The 22,789-nt window shown below is 28.0% G+C and overlaps 3 protein-coding genes across 9 annotated transcripts; 2 read left to right on the forward strand and 1 right to left on the reverse strand.

Annotated features, from left to right (window-relative positions):
* The first annotated feature begins 229 nt into the window (after positions 1–229).
* On the forward strand, positions 230–2,852 carry LOC122570924 (zinc finger protein 610-like). Its single transcript, XM_043733923.1, has 6 exons — positions 230–441; positions 519–883; positions 958–1,297; positions 1,378–1,545; positions 1,624–1,791; positions 1,854–2,852. Exons 1-6 carry the CDS (start codon positions 273–275, stop codon positions 2,450–2,452), a joined length of 1,809 nt encoding a protein of 602 aa, XP_043589858.1. The 5' UTR covers positions 230–272; the 3' UTR covers positions 2,453–2,852.
* A 566-nt stretch (positions 2,853–3,418) lies between these two features.
* Positions 3,419–13,802, forward strand: LOC122571070 (heterogeneous nuclear ribonucleoprotein A1, A2/B1 homolog). 7 transcript variants are annotated; one of them, XR_006317943.1, is made up of 8 exons: positions 3,419–3,571; positions 4,511–4,722; positions 4,886–5,198; positions 5,284–5,533; positions 5,649–5,867; positions 7,191–7,352; positions 9,234–9,373; positions 12,868–13,801. XR_006317943.1 is itself a non-coding variant. In XM_043734321.1 (7 exons), the coding sequence occupies exons 1-6, from the start codon at positions 3,551–3,553 to the stop codon at positions 7,316–7,318; spliced, it is 1,143 nt and encodes a 380-aa protein (XP_043590256.1). In that variant the 5' UTR covers positions 3,419–3,550; the 3' UTR covers positions 7,319–7,352; positions 12,868–13,802. The 7 variants fall into 7 exon arrangements, 4 of the variants coding, with proteins under 4 accessions (XP_043590256.1, XP_043590255.1, XP_043590258.1 ...); XR_006317945.1 differs by lacking the exon at positions 9,234–9,373 and having other exon boundaries at positions 12,868–12,909; positions 13,005–13,801; XR_006317946.1 differs by lacking the exon at positions 9,234–9,373 and having other exon boundaries at positions 12,868–12,909; positions 13,160–13,800.
* A 9-nt stretch (positions 13,803–13,811) lies between these two features.
* Positions 13,812–20,870, reverse strand: LOC122571075 (homeobox protein rough). Its single transcript, XM_043734332.1, has 4 exons — positions 19,284–20,870; positions 18,388–18,652; positions 16,545–16,779; positions 13,812–14,605 (listed from the first exon to the last, which is right to left on the reverse strand). Exons 1-4 carry the CDS (start codon positions 19,500–19,502, stop codon positions 14,398–14,400), a joined length of 927 nt encoding a protein of 308 aa, XP_043590267.1. The 5' UTR covers positions 19,503–20,870; the 3' UTR covers positions 13,812–14,397.
* Between the last annotated feature and the right edge of the window lie 1,919 nt (positions 20,871–22,789).

Consider the following 22,789-nt stretch of genomic DNA (forward strand, 5'->3'; position numbering starts at 1 on the left):
TATGAAATAAATAAATATATATATATATCACGTATTTCTTATAGAACTTTTTAACTATATTTATTGTTAAAATGTGAATGAAATAAAAATGTTATATGCACAATATAAATCAGATGTTAGTATGTGTATTTGATACACTAGATTTTAAGAAACGCGATAGAAAGCAAACAAACGTACATACATAAAAGAAAAAAATTAAGTTTAATATAATTAATAAGATCATATTTACCAACAAATAAAATATTCTATTCCGTTTGGAAATAAAAATACTTATGATGAACAAAGAATGTCCAAGTTGTAGACAAATAATAAATACATCACGTACAAGACTTGTGAAAGATAATTGCGGACACATTAAATGTCGTATGTGTTTAATATATGAAGAACAAGGTTGCAAAATTTGTATAAATGAGCATTGTATACAAAATATCGGGAATTATGGTAGGGAATTTATAATATTTCATATTTAATATTAACCATTATAATCAGTTTTTTAATTAGTTTATATTTTGCTTTAGATTGCTCTCCTTCAGAGAAAAAGATATTAGATAATGCTTCTACTTCTGATAAAGGTAATATATGTAATGACGTATTACCCTTGGAATTAGTTATTAATAAAAATTCCAAACTCAAAACAAATAATATTGAATTGATTTCTGTCGATTATATAAATAACTATGAATTATATTCTGAAGATGTATTTAATAAAACAAAAGAGATACATAAATCTTCTACAACAGAGATTAAAAACAATGTCGTGTCAAACAAACTATATATTTCAAACATAGAATCGAACAATATACTTCTAAATGTGTATCCACATCTAAGTAATAATGTAGTAGTAAAATCACCTAGCAATAAAACATCAGAAATTTTTAATGGGGTAAGTCCTCTATGATCTATATATCATATTTAAAAGTCGTCATATTTTATATACATACTAAAAAAATTCTACAGGAAGTTAAAACAGAATGTTCAAAAAAAGAGAAGTTAAAAAGTAAATCAATAAAATGTCATGATCGTAATCATATTACTGTGATACCAGGGACACCAGAAAAGTATAAATGCAATATATGTAGTAAAATTTTTCGAAACAAGAAAGGAAAATGTTATCATGATGCTTGTATAACTGGTGTTAAACCTTATCAATGTTCTTTTTGTGATAGAAGTTTCATTAAAAGGTCTCATTTTGAATATCATGAAAGAATTCACAGAGGATACAAACCATATAAATGTAATCTTTGTGACAAAGCATTTCCTCAGCAAAATAAGCTTAATAGGCACATGTATTCACATGGTATTCAATTTTTATAATACAATACAAACGTCTTGTTTACATTATTTAGATTTATTAAAATATTAATAATTTAATTTTAGGGGAAAAACAATTTACATGTCCTAAATGTGATAAAAGATATTCCAAACAAGATGATTTAAAAAATCACTTAAATGCACATAATGGAACATCCACATATTCTTGTAAAGCATGTGAAAAAACTTTCAGGATGTTAACCAATTTAAAACGTCATCTAAAAACACATTCTAGTAAGTAATTATACAAAGAAAAAAACATTGAGCAACTATTAAGTTATCTTAAATTTATCAGCTTTGTTTTATTAATAGATGAAAGACCATATGTATGTGATCAATGCAATAAAAGCTTCAAAGATAAATCATTGTTAATTCGTCATAAAAAGATACATGGAAAAGATAGACCATTCTCATGTGCACACTGTAGTAGAGTATTTTTATCTAAAAGTGAATTAAGACGTCATTTGACAGTTCATTCAGGTATGTCATACTAAACAAAATATGATATATCATATTACAATGATGTATAAAATTTATTTTAGATGAGAAACCATTTTCTTGCAAATTCTGTGAAACTGTGTTTAGAAGGAAAGATAATTTACACAGACATATTAGACATCATCATCCAGAAAGTCCATCTTTTAGTAATAATAAGATACAGAGTACAATTCTTGAAACCGAAATAAAATTAACAAAAGCCAAACAGTTGAATTCTAAACAAAAACAAACGACAAAAAAGACACAAAAAATTGCTTCTAATTTATTACCAAAAACTCCAACTAAAGTATCAGTGGTTTGCATAAGTTCATGTGACCAAATCAGTTCTAGATTAGATTCAATGGGTAACATCACACCTGTTATAAGAACTACCAATGAAGTGAGTAATGCAGTTTCTGTTATTAATGGACCAATTAATATTAAAAAACTAGATGATAAGTCTGATACCAAAAAAAAGACATTTACGTATACAGAACCAATACCTCTTGCTGAAGCAGTGGTAATAAATAAACGTATTGAGGAAAAGTTATACCCACAAAATGCGTCAAGTCATAATTATTTTCTTAGAAATTGTTTGAATTGTACAGATAAAACATATCCTGCCTTTTTAAATCAAATTTCTCGCACAAATTCTAACCAGTAGTATTTTATTCACAAAAAATACTACACTAAAATTTTATTCAAAAGTCAGATATATACAAACAGGTTTTACATATAATATAAAACAACAAATTTATAAGGCTAAAGATATCAAATAAAAAATTTAAGATAATAGCAAGTAATTTAAGAAAGTGTATATAAGTAATATTAAAAGGAATAATTACAAGTAAATAAATTTTGCAAATATTGAAACATTTTATAGCAATTTATATATGTACATTATTATATACAATATATAAATATTATACACGTGTAGTAATATAAAGGGTGTGGACAAAAGTTATGTATGAGCTGGCATGAGGTAATTTTAGATAATATATAATATTTCACTGCCAGAAAATTTTAAAAAGGAAACAAAAGAATAAAACTAAGAGATAATAGAATCCGTCAATTTTATTTAACCACTGTAATCCTTAGAATGTAAGGAATATAGTAATAAAAGTAATTATTATATAATATAATTAAAGTTTAATTTCATACACAGTAAATTTTGAAAAAAGTCAGCTTCTCATTGTAACCGTCATTTGTACGTAGTTTGATCTAATGACGATCGACATTTCCGGCGCTGCATGTATAAACACTGCATATTTATTTTATTATATTTTACAAAAAAAGACGTATTTTTAACCAAGAATGTATATAATTTATACGCATAAATATATAATTACGTAATGTAATCATATAACATAAAGTAATCAATTTACCAATACATGATTTTTATTTTTTATGTAAGACAATATATAATACGACAAAAATGATTTATAATTTCTTGTAACATAAGTAATTAATACATATTAAGGAATATGTCAATTAATGCATACAATTTTTCTATATAATATTTAATCCTAATATTCTGAAAAATTCTTACTGAAACAGTAAATTAATAAATAATACAAGCTTTGCGCATGTCTGTAATATTTTGTATGGCAGTTTGCGCATTTGGGGTTCACACAAGCATTTGGAAGGAGTAATAATCGATCGACCGACGTGCGCGATCTCCATTTCTCACACACAAGTTTACTGAGGTTCTTTGTGTATTCTGTAGCGAAGAAGGATATTTGACCATTCAAAACTATCGAAAATGGTTAAAATGGAACATGATGTAAGTAAAAGCTTATAAATTCATTTTTGTCTTGGAAAAAATAGTTTATCATTTGTAAAAGTGATATGTATAAAGATAAGAATTAAGAATTTGACTAGATTTAATTAGTTTTTCACTTTGCCGTCCTTATACATACGTATATTGTATAATGCGTGATACTGTTACTTATTATTAAGTTTCTGTAAAATCTTTATTGTTTGTTTTACATATATAATTAATTATATTCTTTGTAGACTTTGCGACTTGTTGAAGGTCTTTTACGATTTTTTACAATAAATGAACTACCAGAGTAATATTAATATAAAAATTAATTAAATATCGCAAATAGTATTATGAAGATGCTAAAATATTTATTACTTTGTTGTTTTGATATAAATAATACGCAAAGAAGTATTTCTGTCGTTCTTTTATAGCATGGCGTTCACTGACGCTACGCCATTTAAGATTTACTAATCTCAGTCTTACGAAATATGTCCTATTATATTATTTTTCAATAAAATTGTTGCAACGTTTAAAATTTATCAATAGGGCATCTATTATTAGTTTCTTACATTACTGTAAATTATTTATTTTGTAGTTTGTATATTATTTGTTATATATTATTAAGTCATTTATTACATTTATATTATATAAATTAATAGAATCCGTTAAAAGTGATGATAGTGACATATACAATATTTTACAAGAAAAGGAATGTAGCTTGTAATACAAAAGATTAGAATGTTAGTAAAGCTTAACCTTTTAATAATGGATATTTAGTAAGTCATATATACATATGTAGTAATTAAATATTATATGAATGTTGAAATTTATCTTTTTATTGCAATATTTTTAGGTAACTTGAAGTAATTTTGGAACTAATATGTTAATAAAGACAATGATAACTATAATACTTATAACATTTTATTTTTTTAGTTCTAATGGTATCTTTTATTTCAGGATGGAAAAAATGAACCTGAACATGTTAGGAAATTATTTATTGGTGGATTGGATTATAGAACTACAGATGATTCTTTAAAGAAACACTTTGAAAAATGGGGAGAAATTGTAGACGTAGTTGTAATGAAAGATCCAAAAACAAAACGATCTAGAGGATTTGGATTTATTACTTATTCTCGTGCACATATGGTAGATGATGCTCAAAATGCAAGGTTGTATTTTATAAAATTACAGCAATTTAATATAATCCATATATTTAGGTTTTAAGTATTAAAACTATTAATATGTTAATACTAAATTGCTTGAAATAACAAAAGTGAAATGCATAATAATATATACATTTATATTTTTCTTTTTTGTTATTTCAAATTACAGGCCACATAAAGTCGATGGACGCGTAGTTGAACCTAAAAGAGCTGTTCCTAGACAAGAAATTGGTAGACCTGAAGCTGGAGCAACAGTAAAGAAATTATTTGTGGGTGGTTTAAAAGATGATCATGAAGAAGAAGATCTTAGACAATATTTCCAAAGTTATGGTAGCATAAATTCAATTAGCATTGTAACAGATAAGGAAACCGGCAAAAAACGTGGTTTTGGTTTTGTTGAATTTGATGATTATGATCCTGTGGATAAAATTTGTTTGCAACGCAATCATCAAATACGCGGCAAGCATGTAGACGTTAAAAAGGTAAAAATTATATTAATATATTATTTATTTAGACTTAAAAAAGCATTGTAAATTCTCAGATTTTATTACACATTTATGATAATAGGCCTTAAGTAAGGCAGAGATGGCTTCTGCATCAGGAGGTGGTGGTGGTGGTGGTGGCGGTGGTAGCAGAGGAGGACAGAATGTAGGAAGAGGACCTCGTGGTGGCAATCAGGGTGGCGGTAATTGGGGAGGTCGAGGAAGTGGAGGTGGTGGAGATTGGAATAATGGTGGTAATCAAGGCGGTTATAGTGGAGGTAATCAAGGAGGTTGGGGCGGTAACGGCCCTTGGGAGAATCAGAATCAAGGTAAAGGTTCGCAGAAAGATATACTTTTCCCATTTTACTAAGTATTACATTAATATATTGATTAATAATATATTATAGTACATTAAGTTTGTACAAAATACTAATAAACGTTATTTTTAAGGAGGTGGCTGGGGAGGTCAAGGAGGTCAAGGTGGATATAATAGTGGCGGAAATTGGAGCAACGATAACTTTGGCGGAGGTTACCAGCAAGGCTATGGCGGTGGTCCAGTACGGAATAATTTCAACTCTGGAGGAAGACCTGCACCCTATGGTATTAATATGGGTCCTAGTGGCCGACAGTCTGGAGACTCGAGATGGCTACCACCCTTCGGTGGACAAGGTTGCTTCTGTCCTTCTCAAAAGCCAACGCGTCTGTTACGTGCCTTGAGCAACTACTCGTAGATTTGCATTTATTAGTTGTGATAACGCATTTTAATTATATTATAGTATATGCAATATACTATTGTTGATAACCATAACAAGTTGCACAAGGAGCGTTCAGCTTATAATTAGTACAATTTTATAATATGTTATTACTAATTAAGTATTCACAGACGAAGTGTAATATATCGATTCCAGTTAAACTTCGTAAGTAGAGAAGTAAAAAATATTTTACAAATATTCGATTATCCGTGCAATTAGTACAGAAATTTATTATCTAGCAGGTTACTTAACTACATTAAAATTTAAACTTTTATATAAAATAGAATATTATATATCTCACATCATTTGAAAGTAGGATCATAGAATATGAGTTTACATAGAATTTTTTCATTTTCTTGATATTGAATTTATAGACACTAATGAGTACTTGGGTCAACCATGATTGTGTATTTCTTACGATTTGCTGTTGTTTATGATCATTACTATTACTAGAGTAATATCTTGCCTGAAATGGTAATATAACCGCACCATGTATCAGTACATGGAATGTGTTAATTGTTTAGTATTTTATGAATTATGGAAAGTTTACATTAATAGATGAATATTTATTACATATTTTTTGTTTTCTACCTACATACAGAGTATTATTGAAGTTGATATGCAACACTCGTGTGATTCTCTTGTAAAGTTCACATATCATTGCGATATTAATAGATATTCAATAATTATATAGCGTGGTAAGATTAATCCTAATTACAGTTAATGTTAATAATAACATTTAACAAGTGAATTTAATGTTATTTGGAAAACACCACAATCAAAGAAATTGAATAAGTATATTTTTGATATAAGTTAGATTAAGACATAAGGCGCGATGTTGCAGTGAGAAGGAGCGCCTTTGTCCATTTCCTTTATTCTGTTCGAATTGAGTTTGCTCATAATATGCTAAATTATTATTTTATAAAGGTATCTTATCGTAGAAATAATTGTTTTTATAAATATTAAATATTACATTATCATTTCTATGTAGTTTCTTTTTTTTATTTAAATAAGTATAAATATTAGATTGTAAAATGCTTATTACATTTAATATCGTTTAATCACATTCTGTATGTACAATAATAATTTAATCTAATTTTGTTAAAAACGCTTCATCTCTCACTATTGTTAGGATAGTAAGATTTGTATAATTATTATATTGTTATCAAATAAGTGGTATCTTATAGAATCTTATGTAATTTTAAACAGTTTTACTAACCTTTTACAATTTATTTTTCAGGTCCCATGGGTGGTGGAAATTCTGGAGGTGGTGGTGGTGGATACGGTAATCAAGGAGGCTATGGTGGTAGTTCTCTTGGTGGTGGAAACATGGGGGGAGGAGGTGGTGGTGGTGGAAGAAGATACTAAAATACACGTTATCCATGGTTACTTCCCTCACGTGGTAAGCAAAATTTTACTATAATTATTTCCCTTTTCTCTAGGATATATTAAAATGACTATGTTTAACTTATATTTAAATAATATTACTATTTTGAAATCAGAAATATTAAATAAACATAATTTGGAATAATATGATACATATATTACATGAAACTTATTTTTATAAATAAGTATTTTGCGGGATTTAATTTACTTTTTTAATAGATGCATTGAGTAATTTTAAATAGAGCTTCATTGAACTGTAAAAGCAATTATTATGTTTTACATAATTATATAAATACATCAAGTACAATCAGGAACCGTTACTTACAAAATAGTGATTAGTTATAATTAAATGAGAGAATAAATGGGTGTTAAAGAGTATTTGCATCAGTAGTTTTGTGATGCAATGGCTTTTATTTTATTACAAAGTACACACGAGCGCGCGCGTGCTCACATATACAAGAAACTTTAAAATTTTTATATATGTTTGATGAGGTTATAAAAGTAGAATTATTTTTTATTGAAATGCACTTGGGTTTTTAATATACAAATTTTGAAGTACAAGTATTTGTACTTGTTGCAATATTATCAAATAAATAGAAAATTCTTTTATTTTATAGAAATTAAAAACAAAGATAGTTTCTATATACATATTATATTATATAGAATATTTCTATATATATTAGTGAAGTATTTTCTGGTTAACAGAACAGGCAACAGTAGTAGAACAGAATTGTTAGCCAAATTTGATTTATTTAAATGTTATATTCTGTAAAAATATCCATATATTTTGTTTTAACATTTTGTTTGTTAGCTTATTTATAAATATTAAATTATATAGTTTTAATTCCAAAAATATAGGGATCATGTGAATGTAAATTATATAGGCAGTTATATGGATTTATTTTTAATTGACATTTATTACATATAAGAAATTGTTCGCTGCAAAAATTACATTAGGAAAATTTAAAAAATGTATATATATGAGATGAGATATATAGTATCAGATAAATGTTTTTGGGCAAACTGTTATTATATAAATATATATATTTATATGAAATAAATTATTGGAGAATGCATGCGCTATATGAGGTAATAATGTTTAACTAAGATATGAAATTTTGTTTTCATATACATTTCAATTAATACAATATACTTTCTAAACTTAAATGCATTGACAAAAGTATTCATTTAATGCTTTAAAGTTACTGTAAGAAAATTAAGAAATATTACTTATTTAGAATTAGTGCACAATGATTTTTTGGTTTAGGTTTCACTTATTTTATTTTAATAGGTAAAATAGAATGTATGAGATATCAAGAAATACTATTGAGAAATATTTGAGAAACACATTTTAAATATATTTTAGTTATACATAATTTGTTATATGGAATTAATATCTTCAGTAGCATTGATTTACTATATAATTACATCAGTTTGTTATTTACTTAACAATTTTAAATAATTTGTTAGATCCATTTTTATTTAGAGAAATATTATATTATGCATTGACAAATGGTAACAAATTAGCACTTCATTAATTAGTACTTGTTTATATTGATATACTTATATCTTTTCTGCAAAAGTGGTTGTAATTATGTGTTTGAAGACGATTTTCTTATGTTAAATGATTCTAATTATTAGTTATGATTGTATTTACTGTTAATAGAAATTTCATATTTTATCTGTATTGATAAGATTTCTACTGAAATGATGTGTTGCTTAATACTGTATGTTAGTCATATAACAAGAAATGTTGTAAGGAAATATTCTTAAAATGATAGTAAATGATAGTAAATAATTATATGACATTTGATTTTTAGCTCAAAATTTATAGATTCTTACAGTTTGAGTATTTTCAATCATCTGAACTAATAGATTTATGACTTTTGAACCTCAGGTGAACCTACTACTTGTCTTCTAGTCGCCAGTACTTCTGTACTGTTTAGTATTGGAGCAGGCAGGGCTATAAGGCTAGAGACAAGACCAGGCAGGACAATCAGGATACAGGACAGAGAAGCGTCATCTTAATAGATCACAGTGAGGGAGGCTTTTACTTGTATTTCTTTTGGTATCTAGCACATATATCTTACATATTCAACTATTTATGTGAAAACATTGCATCACAATTTTCTAGATTGTGCCTGAACTCATTGTGTGGCACATATAATATCCAAAAAGAAAGAAACAATTATTAACGTGTAATTATGTTCATTGTTAGAGAAAAAGATACGGATTAATTTGACTATTCAGTTACTATGGCTAGGGATACATCCGTGCCATCCAAATAATAAATTTGTAACATTTTGTTATATTTGCTGTAACACTCTGAAAAATGATCATAGACCTAGGATTTTATATTAGACATTGGAGAGCACGATTGTTTCTCTAATTTAATGGAATATATCAATATAGCAGTGCATGTAAGAATCTAGGTTTGGTATCGTGATGAGTTATTTTATTATACGCAAGGTGGTTCTTATATAGATTAAACATCTCAGGACAAAAGGAAAGATGTATGAAAGAAAATGTTAATATGAAATGAAATTAATGAATTCGAAAAAGAACCGGGTATATTACGAATATCAGTCAGCATTTTCGTAGGTCACCTAGACTAATTAATTATTTAAGTTGTAATGTTTTAAGAGCTAGTTAATAAAAATGACCAGAACCTTCTACATTACTTTTTAATTTATGAAATATAATGTCCATAGTATAGGATAAGTCAAAAGTACAAGATATGTATCACTGAAAGGAATAGGGGAAAACATAGCTAGATAAGGGTACATTTCGTTATTATATACAAATATTAATGAGAACTTTCAAATATTATATATAGAAAGCATTCTTGTATTTTCTGTCAACTGTATAGTCGGTGAAAGCACAACTAAGGGCTTTATATTTATATGTATTCACAGTATTAAACAATTTGTACATATAAACAATCTGTGACTAATTTTGTGTAATTTTCATAATGTATAACAAACATGGATTTATGACTGAAGGGATACGTTCGATCTTATATTTTATATACAGTCTTCTATTATAAATTGTATGCTAAAAATATGAGCAACTTTATGAAAAAAAAATTGTGATAAATATTTTTATGTGCTAATAAAGCATTTAAAGTCACGAAAAATGTACGAAATATTTTTCATGAGTTTAAATTGTTTTATAATTAGTTACCGTAATATGTATGTTCATTGAGATTGTGTTTCTAGATCATATTCCAAATATAACAATAAATTGAAGTGTGTATATTTTTAATAGATATGGTTTAATTTGGAACTTAATTCTATTTCGTATCCCTTTTAATCAAATCCACTTTCGGAAGATACATCATTTAATCAGTGTGGTGCAAAATAGTAATAAATGTACAGTTTTTATATTATTTCATGTTTCAATTTTATTTATTTAAACTAATAGTTGAAAGTAAAAAAATATGAAGAATGGATATCTTATATTTTATTATTATAAAGAATCAAAAATGATAGTGCAGAGCTATAAGCTTCCTTAAATGGTTCATTGAATTCCATAAAACAATACAAGCTGTATTGTAATCATCACTATAAATGCAACATACATTTTATATTTTGCAGTATTAAGAATATAATATAGAATAATAATAATAACAGAATATACAACAGAATATAATATATTTTATAACCAAGTAGTATAAATTTTTTAATTAGTTTTATATTTTCATTTGCAATTTTTGATTGTATTTAAAAATAATAGTTAAAAGATAATAAAAATAAAAAGGACAGATATGATTGTTGCTTATTGGATGAATCTACAGAAATAAATAAAATTTCGAATTCTCTTTCAGTAGTATATTATATCTCATACACAGTATTTATTCAGATATTGCACGGCACTGATTATAGATAAATTTTTATATATTGCCAAGATAAATGAATTTTGATTTTGTTTATTTAACTAGTTTTGAGTTAATATATACATTCGTTTGGTCTAATCTGCAGTTACCTTTTTTCAGACATTAAGTTTGTCATTGTTAGGTTTAGTAACATGGTGTTTTCTTTTTTTACTATTGTTATATAATAGATTTGTGTCGTTAAACGTGATTATTAGGTAGTAATGGAATAAGCAATTAAGTAGGTACGTAATACTTTTTGGGTATATTAAGCTTTCAGTACCTGAAAATATTCTTAGTTAGATCTATTATCTAGCAAGTATCTAGTATCGAATGTTAGAAGAGTGAAAATGAAAGAAGACACTAAAAACGGGCAGGTAGCAGAGCAAAGGGATTCTGAACTACACAGCAAGGCTAGGCTTTGCTAGGCTTCTTGCTAGCTTCTGTTGTACAACTACAGGTAGGAATATTAGATTCATTTGTTTAGACATAGGGGTTTTAAATGACAGATTGTGCATGATATTAATGTTTTTTAATATTTCTATTAGATTATGCTATTGATTTAATGATTATTTCTTTTTACAAAAACAAAGGAGTAAATAGTTAAATAAAAGTTATTATTCATATATTGTTATCAAGTTTTGTTTTATCGTATCGAACAATGTATTATGTTTTATATACATATGTATTTATTATGCTTTATCTATGTATATAACATATACATATAAAATGAAGCATATGTATTAGTAAAATTATAAATTTCTTTTCCAATATACTAAAACTCTATGGTGGGAAGAAAATGGAAAAAATTTATACATGTGGAAATGAACATTATAAGTACTACAATAGTTTACAATTAAACATAACTAATTAAAATATAATCATTATATTTTTTCAAATGAAAGATTAGATTAGAATATGTTATTTTACTTTTACTTATTTATTTATTAAAGGGCTAAACACATCTAAAGGACAAAGAAGTAATTATCTTAAAGATTGTTTCTATAATTTATTATCACACAGAAGAATAAACTTAGGTTTGACAGTTACATAGATTGTGTTGCAAAATATTGGGAAATGAAATTAAGATTGTTGCATCATTGGAGAATAAGCCACATATTAAGCAATTCTGTTATAAGATTAGAGAATTTATTGCTGAATGATTATTAAAATATTTTTAATATCATTTTCGGACACACTTCAAAAAGAACTCATTTGAACAAATCGTATAATCATCACTATCACTTACAGTTCAAATTAAAAAAAATTATAAGAATATTTTGAAAACATTAACTTTTGGACCTTATCTGGATGTACATAGCCCTTTAAATTATTTACTATATATGTTAAATAAAACTTAAGTAAAAAGACAAATTCTTATTTACGAAGTTGATCTTTCTTGATATTTGAAAATTTTATTTAGTATTTATGGCAATGAAACATTATTAATATAAAATATCAGAGATAAAAGAATTATAATATTCTATTATATCAATACGCGCTAAGAATGTATAAATGTTTAAATAGTAAAGATCTATTTTGGCTTAAATATGAATTATAAGCAAGAGATAGAAATTATTTTTGTTTTACTTCTTGTATATTAACTGCTATCTTTCGTTTTCATTAATTTCTGGTTTACCATTTGGGCTGGTACTCTCAGAGCGCTCCGTGTCACAGCTACCGTTGTCACTCGTCATAGGAGGTAAGTTGAAATCGACTGCTTTTTTAATTTTACAATTATATTATAATATTTAACACTCAAAATTATCATAATTATATAACGTACATTATATTAAGGGTTCAAAGGATAAAGGAAACAAATAGTTACAGTTATATGCAGTATGTGGACATGTCATAGTCTTGGTGCCTAAATTTGAAATTAATTTTATCATTATTGAATATAACAGGCTTATCCCTTGAGAAGTTCATGTAATATAATATATTATAATTAGTCTTTTAGAAAGGAAGTAAGTCATGAGCCAATAAGGAGTAAGTTTTATGAAACTATATGCTCTTATAAAAAAATAAGTGTCCAATTTAAAAAATTAGCAAATGTTACAAATTAGAACAAGTAAGTCATAGCTTTTTGAGATATATTTTTTTGTTATTTATATCTTAAAGATTATTTATTGCAGAGAGTAAACTAAATGTACAAGAATATTACAGAATGTTAAGGCATTAATATTTAAATGGATAATGAAATTCAATATAAAGGAGAAAAATATGCAAAAGGTAAAATCTTTATTATCAAATCTTATTCTTTATATTTTTTATCATATTTTTGAAACAAAAAATAAATAGTTAAGTATTACAAGTTAGTGGTTTTCTTATGAATCATCTATTTTACACAAACTAATGTTTTGCATAAGTAAAATAATACAAAATAATAAATTTTCAACTTTTAGAGTGAAATAAAATAACAAATAGAGTGGAATAACTAATGGATTACTCATTGGTTCATTAAGCATGTTTATTAATATTGTAAGAAAGATGTTAAATAACGTAATTATTAAATTATTATGTATTGTAAAGAACTAATTATTTACATTAATTTTCAGCAATGTAATTTGGGAAACTTTTCTAATGTAATAAACCTTTTTTCAGTATGTGGTTTCTCTTCTTCATGCATACCCTTCTACATTTCTGTCATGTTATATTTTTCTGCGTTTGTTCTTGAAATAATGACAAAATATTACAATGTTTGTATTACTATTATTTATTGTTACAAATTACAGTTACATATTAAGTGACCATTTAATAATACGTAGCAATATGCTATATGTCGCCAGTATATGTATAAAAAGATAGTATTTTAATGTGCAATTCAACGCATTTAAAGATTATTTGAATTAATATATTGTTATCTGTTAAATCGCTTGTATTATACACATTTTATTACTGTATATTAATTTATATCTGAATTGTTAAAATTCTTTAACAATACTAGGATTTTCTATTTCCGCAAATTTGTTAGCATATGTGCTACTAATCTTTTTACAGTGTATTGCAATTGTTTTAAATTTAAAATATTAAGTTTAATATCAGATTTGCACAAAATAATACATTAATTCTTACAATCGCTACAATTATTTAACGTAACTTATTTATAAAACACAAATATAATAAGTTCTATTGAAGCTTAGTACATATTTGTTAATAGCTTGTAGTAGAAAATTTAGTTTTTCGAACTTCAAACAGAAAATAGTACATTTGATCTAGTATCTGATATTTCACTTTCATTACATTGTGGTTTTGTAAAAGTTCCGGTAACAGGACTCGTCGAAGTACAGGAGTGACTGCTTGCAGATCCAAAAGTCTTTTTATAAAAACAGAATTCACAGAATCCACTTCTACCATAAATTGGCAAATTTATCATTCCACTGGAAATTGCGAAGTTTCTGCAACACGTAATGTATTCAAAATAATTATTTATCTATAGTATTATTATACATAACTTAAATTACGATTATGTTTCAATATTAAATATTTAACGTGATTAGAATAAGGTGAAAATAAAAAATAAAATTTTGTTTAATATTTTGTTTATTAGTTATCTGGTTATAGTAATATTAAAATATCAACTAAATTACTCCTAGAATCCTGTAACCCTTCCTACACAAATGAATGTAAGACATAGCCCTATCTTTTATCTCGTGTCACTTTTATATATGTCGATTATACTTCAGAAGAAAAGATATATCTGCTTTTCTATCTAGGAAAAAATTCAACATTACAGCTGCAATACGACACACGATATACACAAATCACTGAAAAATAATCATTCCAGAAACTGTACCTTTGCTTGGTCAAACAGTAAGTGCATAAATTCATGTAGGAAAACTGCAATATTTTGTTACACTTAGTATAAAACCTACCTTTATATCAATTAATTAATTATTAACTATAAGTTTGAAAATATGCACAACAAATATATACAAACTAATAATCGGTACTCAAGGAACATATTTTATTACTTATATAATATTATCATATTTGTGTTAGTTCTACAAGCCTCAATGTGTTATTTATATCCCTCGAAATCGTAGTAATTTATGTGGGAAAGTCCATACGATCAAATTAGAGCAACACAAGTGATGCAGAACATCCATTGAAATCAAATATGTTCTTCATGTATATACATACATATGCATACGACATGAGTTAACTAAATGTGTGTATCTATAATAGAATTAGACGTAATACGAAATGATACATACTAACAGTTGCAATAGTAAAGAGCAGAGAATTATGGGGTAAGAAGATAGGGATCGATTGTACTTCAAAAGGAAACGAGATGATTTCCAATGCGATAAGTATCCCTTTACATAGGATTATCCGAATCGTCGGCAATACATACTCGTATATCATCTCATTGTAAGGCACTAATTGTAAGAATTAAACTAAAGTTAGAACGAAAAATTATCTTAAAACAACGTATACCCACCTCTGGAAAACAAAAAGCCAGCAAAAAGTTGACACAAACAATCCATACTAAAATCAGAAAAGCATCTAAAGTTCGTTCTTTTTTTGAAATGTTTATTTAAGGTTGATTCCGAGACGTCTTCTAAAGTCCTGGGTCACATGCAACAATGAAATGTAGAAAAATGCAACACTATTAGCATAATTTATCAAGGGAGAAAACCATTTTCGATGACTATAACAGGATTCCATTAAGGATTCTTACCAGTGTCGTCAACGGAGTTTAAATACTTATGAACTGAAGCCAATGAAGAAAAAGTTATGTAAGAAAAGAAGCGTCTATAGTTTGCAGTCTATAGCTTTTTTGTAACGAGCCATTTCTCTATAGTAGAAGCGATGCCGCGTGCCGTGTAACATGTATTTTTTAATCTTATGAATATTCATTTTTAATAAAAGCTAATATATACTTACTTTACAAGTTTCATTAGGTGTTCAAGATTGAGCGAATTTTAGAACCGTTCGAGTCTGTAAGTGCAAAGGATATCTATGTTTCGCATCATAATTATTATACAAAAGCTGCGAATATGTAATTAATTTTGCAGAGTTTGCGGTATCTATCAAATACATACATACAGTTACTCACAAAATTGATCGTGCAACACCAAATAGTACTCATAATCGAAGATCTATGAGGCACCAAACTAATGAAGGCACATTGATTTTGATAGAAGAATCGGGTAATCGGTATCGATAACTAAATAAATATATTATAAATAAGAAAAAAAAAAAGAAAAATTTAGAAAAAATAAGATTCTAATCTATCTGTATAGTTTTTAAATATTGGCACGTTATTCGTTTTGTATATTTCTAACGAACCTCTAGTTAAATATTTAACATATAGTTCATGTAAGTAATTACCGATAATATTGATCAAGTTGCGCCTTCTCTATCCTTTTATCTTTTGCACGGCGATTTTGGAACCAAATTTTTATTTGCGTTTCTGTAAGATGTAAAGATGTAGCAAGCTCAAATCTTCGTCCTCTAGAAATATATTCCCCTCTACGATATTCAACTTCCAATCTCAATGTTTGTTCACCGCTGAAAGTGGTTCTCTGCCTTCGTGGTCGTCCCTCTTTCCTCCTTTTCCGAGCTACTGTTCAATGTAAACAAGAGATTATTTTAAATGATATATTTTACTATACATTAAAATGTTTATTTACCGTATATTAATATTTCTTAATGTATAATGCAGCTTGTTATTCCCTATAGGAAAAATGTATTAACCTACTTATGTCAAAAGCCTATTAATTTAGAAAATATTTTAATTTGTCCTGTAATTCTAACATTTTCACAGATTATTGTATTTTCATTTTGCGTGCTTCTTTTTTTTTTTTTGTTGTTTTTCATTTAACACGCTAGCGATTCTCGGCAGCCTCGCCGTGACAACGGCTTAAGGGGCAGGCGAGTAACACTGGGTTTGCAGAAATATAGCAAGGTATATTTCACATTGAAATGCGGCCAACTGCGTCCAGTAATCTCATCACAACATCGGTACGAGGTGGCGAAGCGGAATAAATCCATTCAAACGTGTGCGTATACCTGTATTGTGTTATATTGTACATGTTTGCTGTAATAACACTTATCAATGGAAAGCTTTAGGAAATGAATAAAATATTGAAATACATATTGCCGACAAATTATCGGTGTGTTTTAAGGATTTCAAGGAACGTGTAAAAACTGAAACAGATGATGCTTCCCGTTAATCTTGATTAAATTTATAATTATAATAACTTCTGGCATTCGATGTATACAATGTACTTTTATATGAGTGCTAGTCAATGAGAGATTGTGATTAGCTATTTAAATTTATTTAAAGTTTGGGAGAGTCGAATTGAATTCTTAAATTTGATTTCTTTTTCACTTTCGGGGGGTACAAATAATCGAATACAAATTTCTTGGCGATAGAAATAATTATAGAAGATGTATAAATAGAATTCGAAAGCAAAATTTCTTGAATTCTAGTATGTTGATTAACAGAAACGCGATTTGTCTTATATCATGTATAATGCAGATATATTATCTGTAAGATTTTGTAGCATATTTTAGTTATAGTTTAAATGTTTTCCTACAATAATCTATGCAATTATTGGAAAATAAAATACAAGTAAAGAATAGATAGATAATGAATGGCGGAATGAATAAAGTGTAATAGAGAGAATGTTTATACAAAGATATAAAGAGGAGGGACAACAGAAGAATTGATATACATTTTATGCTATTGTAGTTAGTAAGTTTCATTTTAATTTGTCCAATTCCTAGGCCACGAGGCTAAAATAAATACAATACAAATACTTACAATAATCTGCAATGTGGTAACTTTAAAATATTTGTAAAAATGTAGTTGTAAATAATGAAATTCTATCGGATAGCATGCCATAAGGGAATAATTCTTAAGCAATCATCATGGAATAGGCAAATTGCGTAATACGTTATATTTGAAAAATCAATAATTTTATTATATATAGAGAAAAGAAAATAGAACGACAGTAGAATGATATATTCAATTTTATCTCTTTTTAATAAATCAATTTACTGATCAGATTTATTTCTGCGGTACAACGTACTAGAATATCGTTTATGTTAATTTCAATTATTAATCAAGAATTGTAATTCCTATGATTATTATTTAAAATACATTTGATGTTGCACTACTTACGTCAATAATTTTTAACATTAACGAGAAGAGTAAAATAATACTTACAGAAGGCTGAGAATCCTTGCAAATGGTGTTCCGAAGTTGGGAAATATGGTAAATTATGAAAATGCGGTGGAAGCGCAGACGGATATGCAATTTGAGATAAAAATACAGGATTATTAGTAGGTCCGGATTGATGAAGTTCGTGAAACAATGGTAATCTTAAATTAAAGAAATTCGAGTTCTTCTCCTTGTCATTCGTTAACGCGTTCGTTTCATTGCTATTCTGTTTCCCGCCTCGTTCCGTGGATCTTTCTTTTATACCCATTACCTACGCAGAAGATTATCTTATTAAATCCTAAATTGTCCTAATCCTTTATCTTATACTTGATAAAATATTATTTGTTAATAAATTTAACGTCCCTGTCTTTGGGACAATTTATTAATATTTCGTTAAAATTTTCGTTAAAAATATTTCGTCTATTGAACGCAGCTTTTATCTCGAACTTTTACATAACAAAACAAATTGTCAAATATACTTAGATCATTAGTCTATTTACTAAAATTATCGCGAATCTTATTGGGAATGGCCAACACTAAGATAATACTCTAAAAATTAATCTATTAACTGTCAAGGTTTCTCGAAATTTTAATATTATTTTATAGATTTTAATCTCTCTTCAATGAGAATTAAAATATGTTTCAAAAATATCAAAAATATGTACTTTCTGTTTTGATCTAAGGGTAATCCTCATTTGGAAATCGTAAAAGGATTATACTTTTAAGGTATTCAAATGAAGATTACGTAGGTAGTTAATGAGCTAATATTGGAGAAAGGAGTTTGAACGAAGAGAAGGAAGTAATTATAGATCGGATGGTTCCTTTAAGCGAGAACCAGAAAAAGTATTGAAAACAATAACGAACAAAAGAGGTTTCTACACGTAAGAAAAGTTATTTCTTACTTGTATAACTTCATCGTTCGAAGAATTGCACGAATTGTCCGCATCTAACGTGTTTCTGTTGTACAGAAGTATATTCGAAGTAAAGTCGAAGCTTGATTTCGGTTTAGGTGTTTCTTCGTGATCATTATCGGTATCATCGACCTTTTTCGCTTCGAGGTGTCCATAAATTCGCGCGAAGAATTGTCTTGGAGATGATGGTCCTTCTGCCTTCGTCGACATTTAGTCAAATTCTATCGACGCGTTCAAGTTTCAAAATAAAAGTACAAAAGCTACAAACGGCTCGTCTTAAGCGCGATGTACATCGTCGTCTTTATTTCCTGCGTCATTCTCAAATCTTTGATTTTATTCTTGCATGCCACTAACTCGATCGACGTTGAATTTGCCATTGCACGAAACTCATTCAATTCGTTGTAGATAGATCAAAATGAAAATGAAAATTTGCAAAGAATAGAAATTTGCATCCTCATTGACGTCACTTTAAATCTTCCGATCCTAGGCGCAGCGAATAAGTTTGTAAAATTCACGTACGTGCACATCTATTTTTCACGATGTTCAGAGGACCAAAGTTACGTACAAGAAATATGCAAAATAAATATGTAACAACGTGTTAAGACTTAAAGAAAGTGCACGTTTGCGCGCACGCGCCAGTGCATGTACATTCATGTACGTATACGAATAGCGTTCACATAACGAGTAAAATTGTTGGAACACTCTTGATAGGACACTTGTACGTAAAATACCTCGAGAAAGAGCACCGAATGACTCGGTGCGAGGTTGCACACGTATCTGAGTCGAAGTTTGCTTGCAACGTCCATTCTCTCGCTTCATGGTTAGTATGAAAATAGAGAGAAGGGATGTTCGGTGCTCGTACTCCCTACCCCATGGATGTTCCCCACTATGCGTGGTGTACCACCCCCATCCCTTCGGTTTCAGATAATTTCTCTGTCATCGTTGTAACGCCCCTTTGCGAAAAAGCACCTGCAGACGTTTGTGGCTAGTCGAAGAGAAACCGACTTTATTACATATTTCTAATTGCACCGTGAAACTCGAATATGTTGGCAATAAACGTGTAACCGAGCGATAAATAGTTTTAGATTAGGATCAGTAACGTAAGCTTCGTTTCATATTGACGAATCTATTTATTAGAAACAAGATATTAACTGTATGACGATTAAACGAATTTATTTAATAGTTTTTGTATTTTTTAACGTTTTGTATCTCAGCCGAATACTTCAGTTTGATTTTAGTTTGTGCTGTCGTTTAATGTATGACGCGGATTTCATCTTAATCTTGTTGAATAACGTCATTTCCAATTGTCAATAAAGAGATTTATAAAAATCATGAACCATCAGCAAAGCGATTACTCGTTAAAGTTACTTTAGGGTATAATGTAAACTTAATATTATAAAATAACGATGTAAATTATTTCTGCTAAAACTGAATAATTTAATAGTTAATATTTTGTAAGTAAAATATACCGTACGTACATTGTGTATTTATAACCGTAGGAATTTGTATCGCATATTATACATATTCGTAATCGAACAAAAACGACGTACAGTGTTTTCTAATTTATTAGATATTCTATTTTCCGCCTTTTGTTATTTTTCTTTTTTTTTTTTAATAGTATCAGAATCTACCTATTGTACGTCATTATACCACAATAAAATTTCGGTACGAAAGCTTTTCTATTAAGTATGAATGATCTGTGAAGGGTATGAATATTAATCTCGCAGTATATCTGGTGCATTCACGGTCAACCGCACATTGAACAATCTACACTGGAATTCTTTCCTCATCCATCTGTCGAAGATTTCAACCCTCGGCAGAGACTTACGGCTTCTTATTACGTATCATTGCTTCAGTTTTTGTTGGTATTCTTTCTGTAAATCACATATCATTGGTTCATTTCTTATTGCTGTTCCTCCTACGATATTAGATTTGGAAAAATAATTTTTCATACGTTTGCCACTGAAATTACATCTCTTACGACTGTTATATTCATTGAAGTACTTATAATACCTCGACAAGACAAATTGTAGTATACTCTATCAATTGAAGTAATAATTTAATAAGAATGTTATATTTTTCTTAACGCTCGTGTATATCAGATTTGTTCAAATATTGTCAATGCTTTCATCTTAAATATAAATTCATGTATCTTTAAAGTTTGATACTATTATTAATTTCTTTTATTGTTTTATTAGCGATTCACGGCAATTCTACTATTACAATTCCGTTGGATGTTATTCTAAACATCATTCTCCTCGGAATAGAAAATTTTGGCTCAGCCGAAAAATAGCTTCAGAATGTCAAATTATTTGACAAAAAGAAAATAATTTAAAAAGAAGATGACCGTAAAAGAACTAAAAATATTTCAAATTCTACATCTTCGAGGTAGATGAACGATCGACATCCCAGCATTCTCTCCCCTTTTTACATTAAAATACAAATACAAGCAAATACAGAAATATAAAACAGTTAATACAAACAAGAATATAGTACATAAACATAAAAATGGAAATACACTTTGATTTCTATTATTTTTGCTAAAACGTGTAATATTATGTTTCAGTTATAAATCTGTGAACGAACTAATATCGCAATAAAATTGTAATAAATACGTTTATTAACTTGAATAATTGTATGCTCGCCAAGCAAAATCGTTATACGTATTTGCAATAATCATAATGTTGACAATAGAAATCACACGAAGGAAATTAGAGATAGCTCGATGTGAAGCTGGACATGCGCTTGCGCATCTTCAACGAATTCTCGTTGGTTCTTCTATAATTACATTGATTTCCATCTCGTCCCCGATTGGTTCGAAATCGGACTACCATTATATCACTCCACCGGCGAGTTATTCTGATAGGTAATTCTCACGCACCTAAAACAATCCAGATTACCATCGCAACACAGACAAGGTCGTTATTCATTGTGGTTCCGGCTAACATTGTCTACTTAAAAACTCTTTCATCTTCGCCTCGCTTTCGAATTTTATTTGAAATGTGCCGGTATTCGACTGTATTTTGTTTTTTTTTTTCGAGGACTCACTTCGTTTTAGGACTTCTTGCTTGTTTTTTTATTACAGTAGTAAACAAAGTAAGTTTATATATTTCATTATATAAAACGTGCTGTTTGCGTATTCTCGTTTTCAAACTCGTTTTCAGAATTGAAAAGAAACTTCCGACGAAAAGATTTCGTATTATTGGTTTTACTAATTTCTTCACGCACAACTACTCCTTTGTTGACTATACTACTATTTTGATTCTACTATGGACATTAAATTTATCATTATATTTCCCGAGAAGATTTTCAATGTATCAAATCGTCTAAATCTTCTATGTCGCACCTCTTCAAGAAGTCATCCAATGGATAGAAATGCAGAATTTATAATTTCTGAACAATATACCAACAACTTACGGACAAAAATATTAAAATTAAGACTTAATTTAAAGTATAGCTGTTTGTGTTACCATCGAACGTGTTTTCATTAATTTCCA

The sequence above is a fragment of the Bombus pyrosoma genome, linkage group LG9, assembly GCF_014825855.1.
Source record: "Bombus pyrosoma isolate SC7728 linkage group LG9, ASM1482585v1, whole genome shotgun sequence".
Classification (NCBI taxonomy): Eukaryota; Metazoa; Arthropoda; class Insecta; order Hymenoptera; family Apidae; genus Bombus; species Bombus pyrosoma.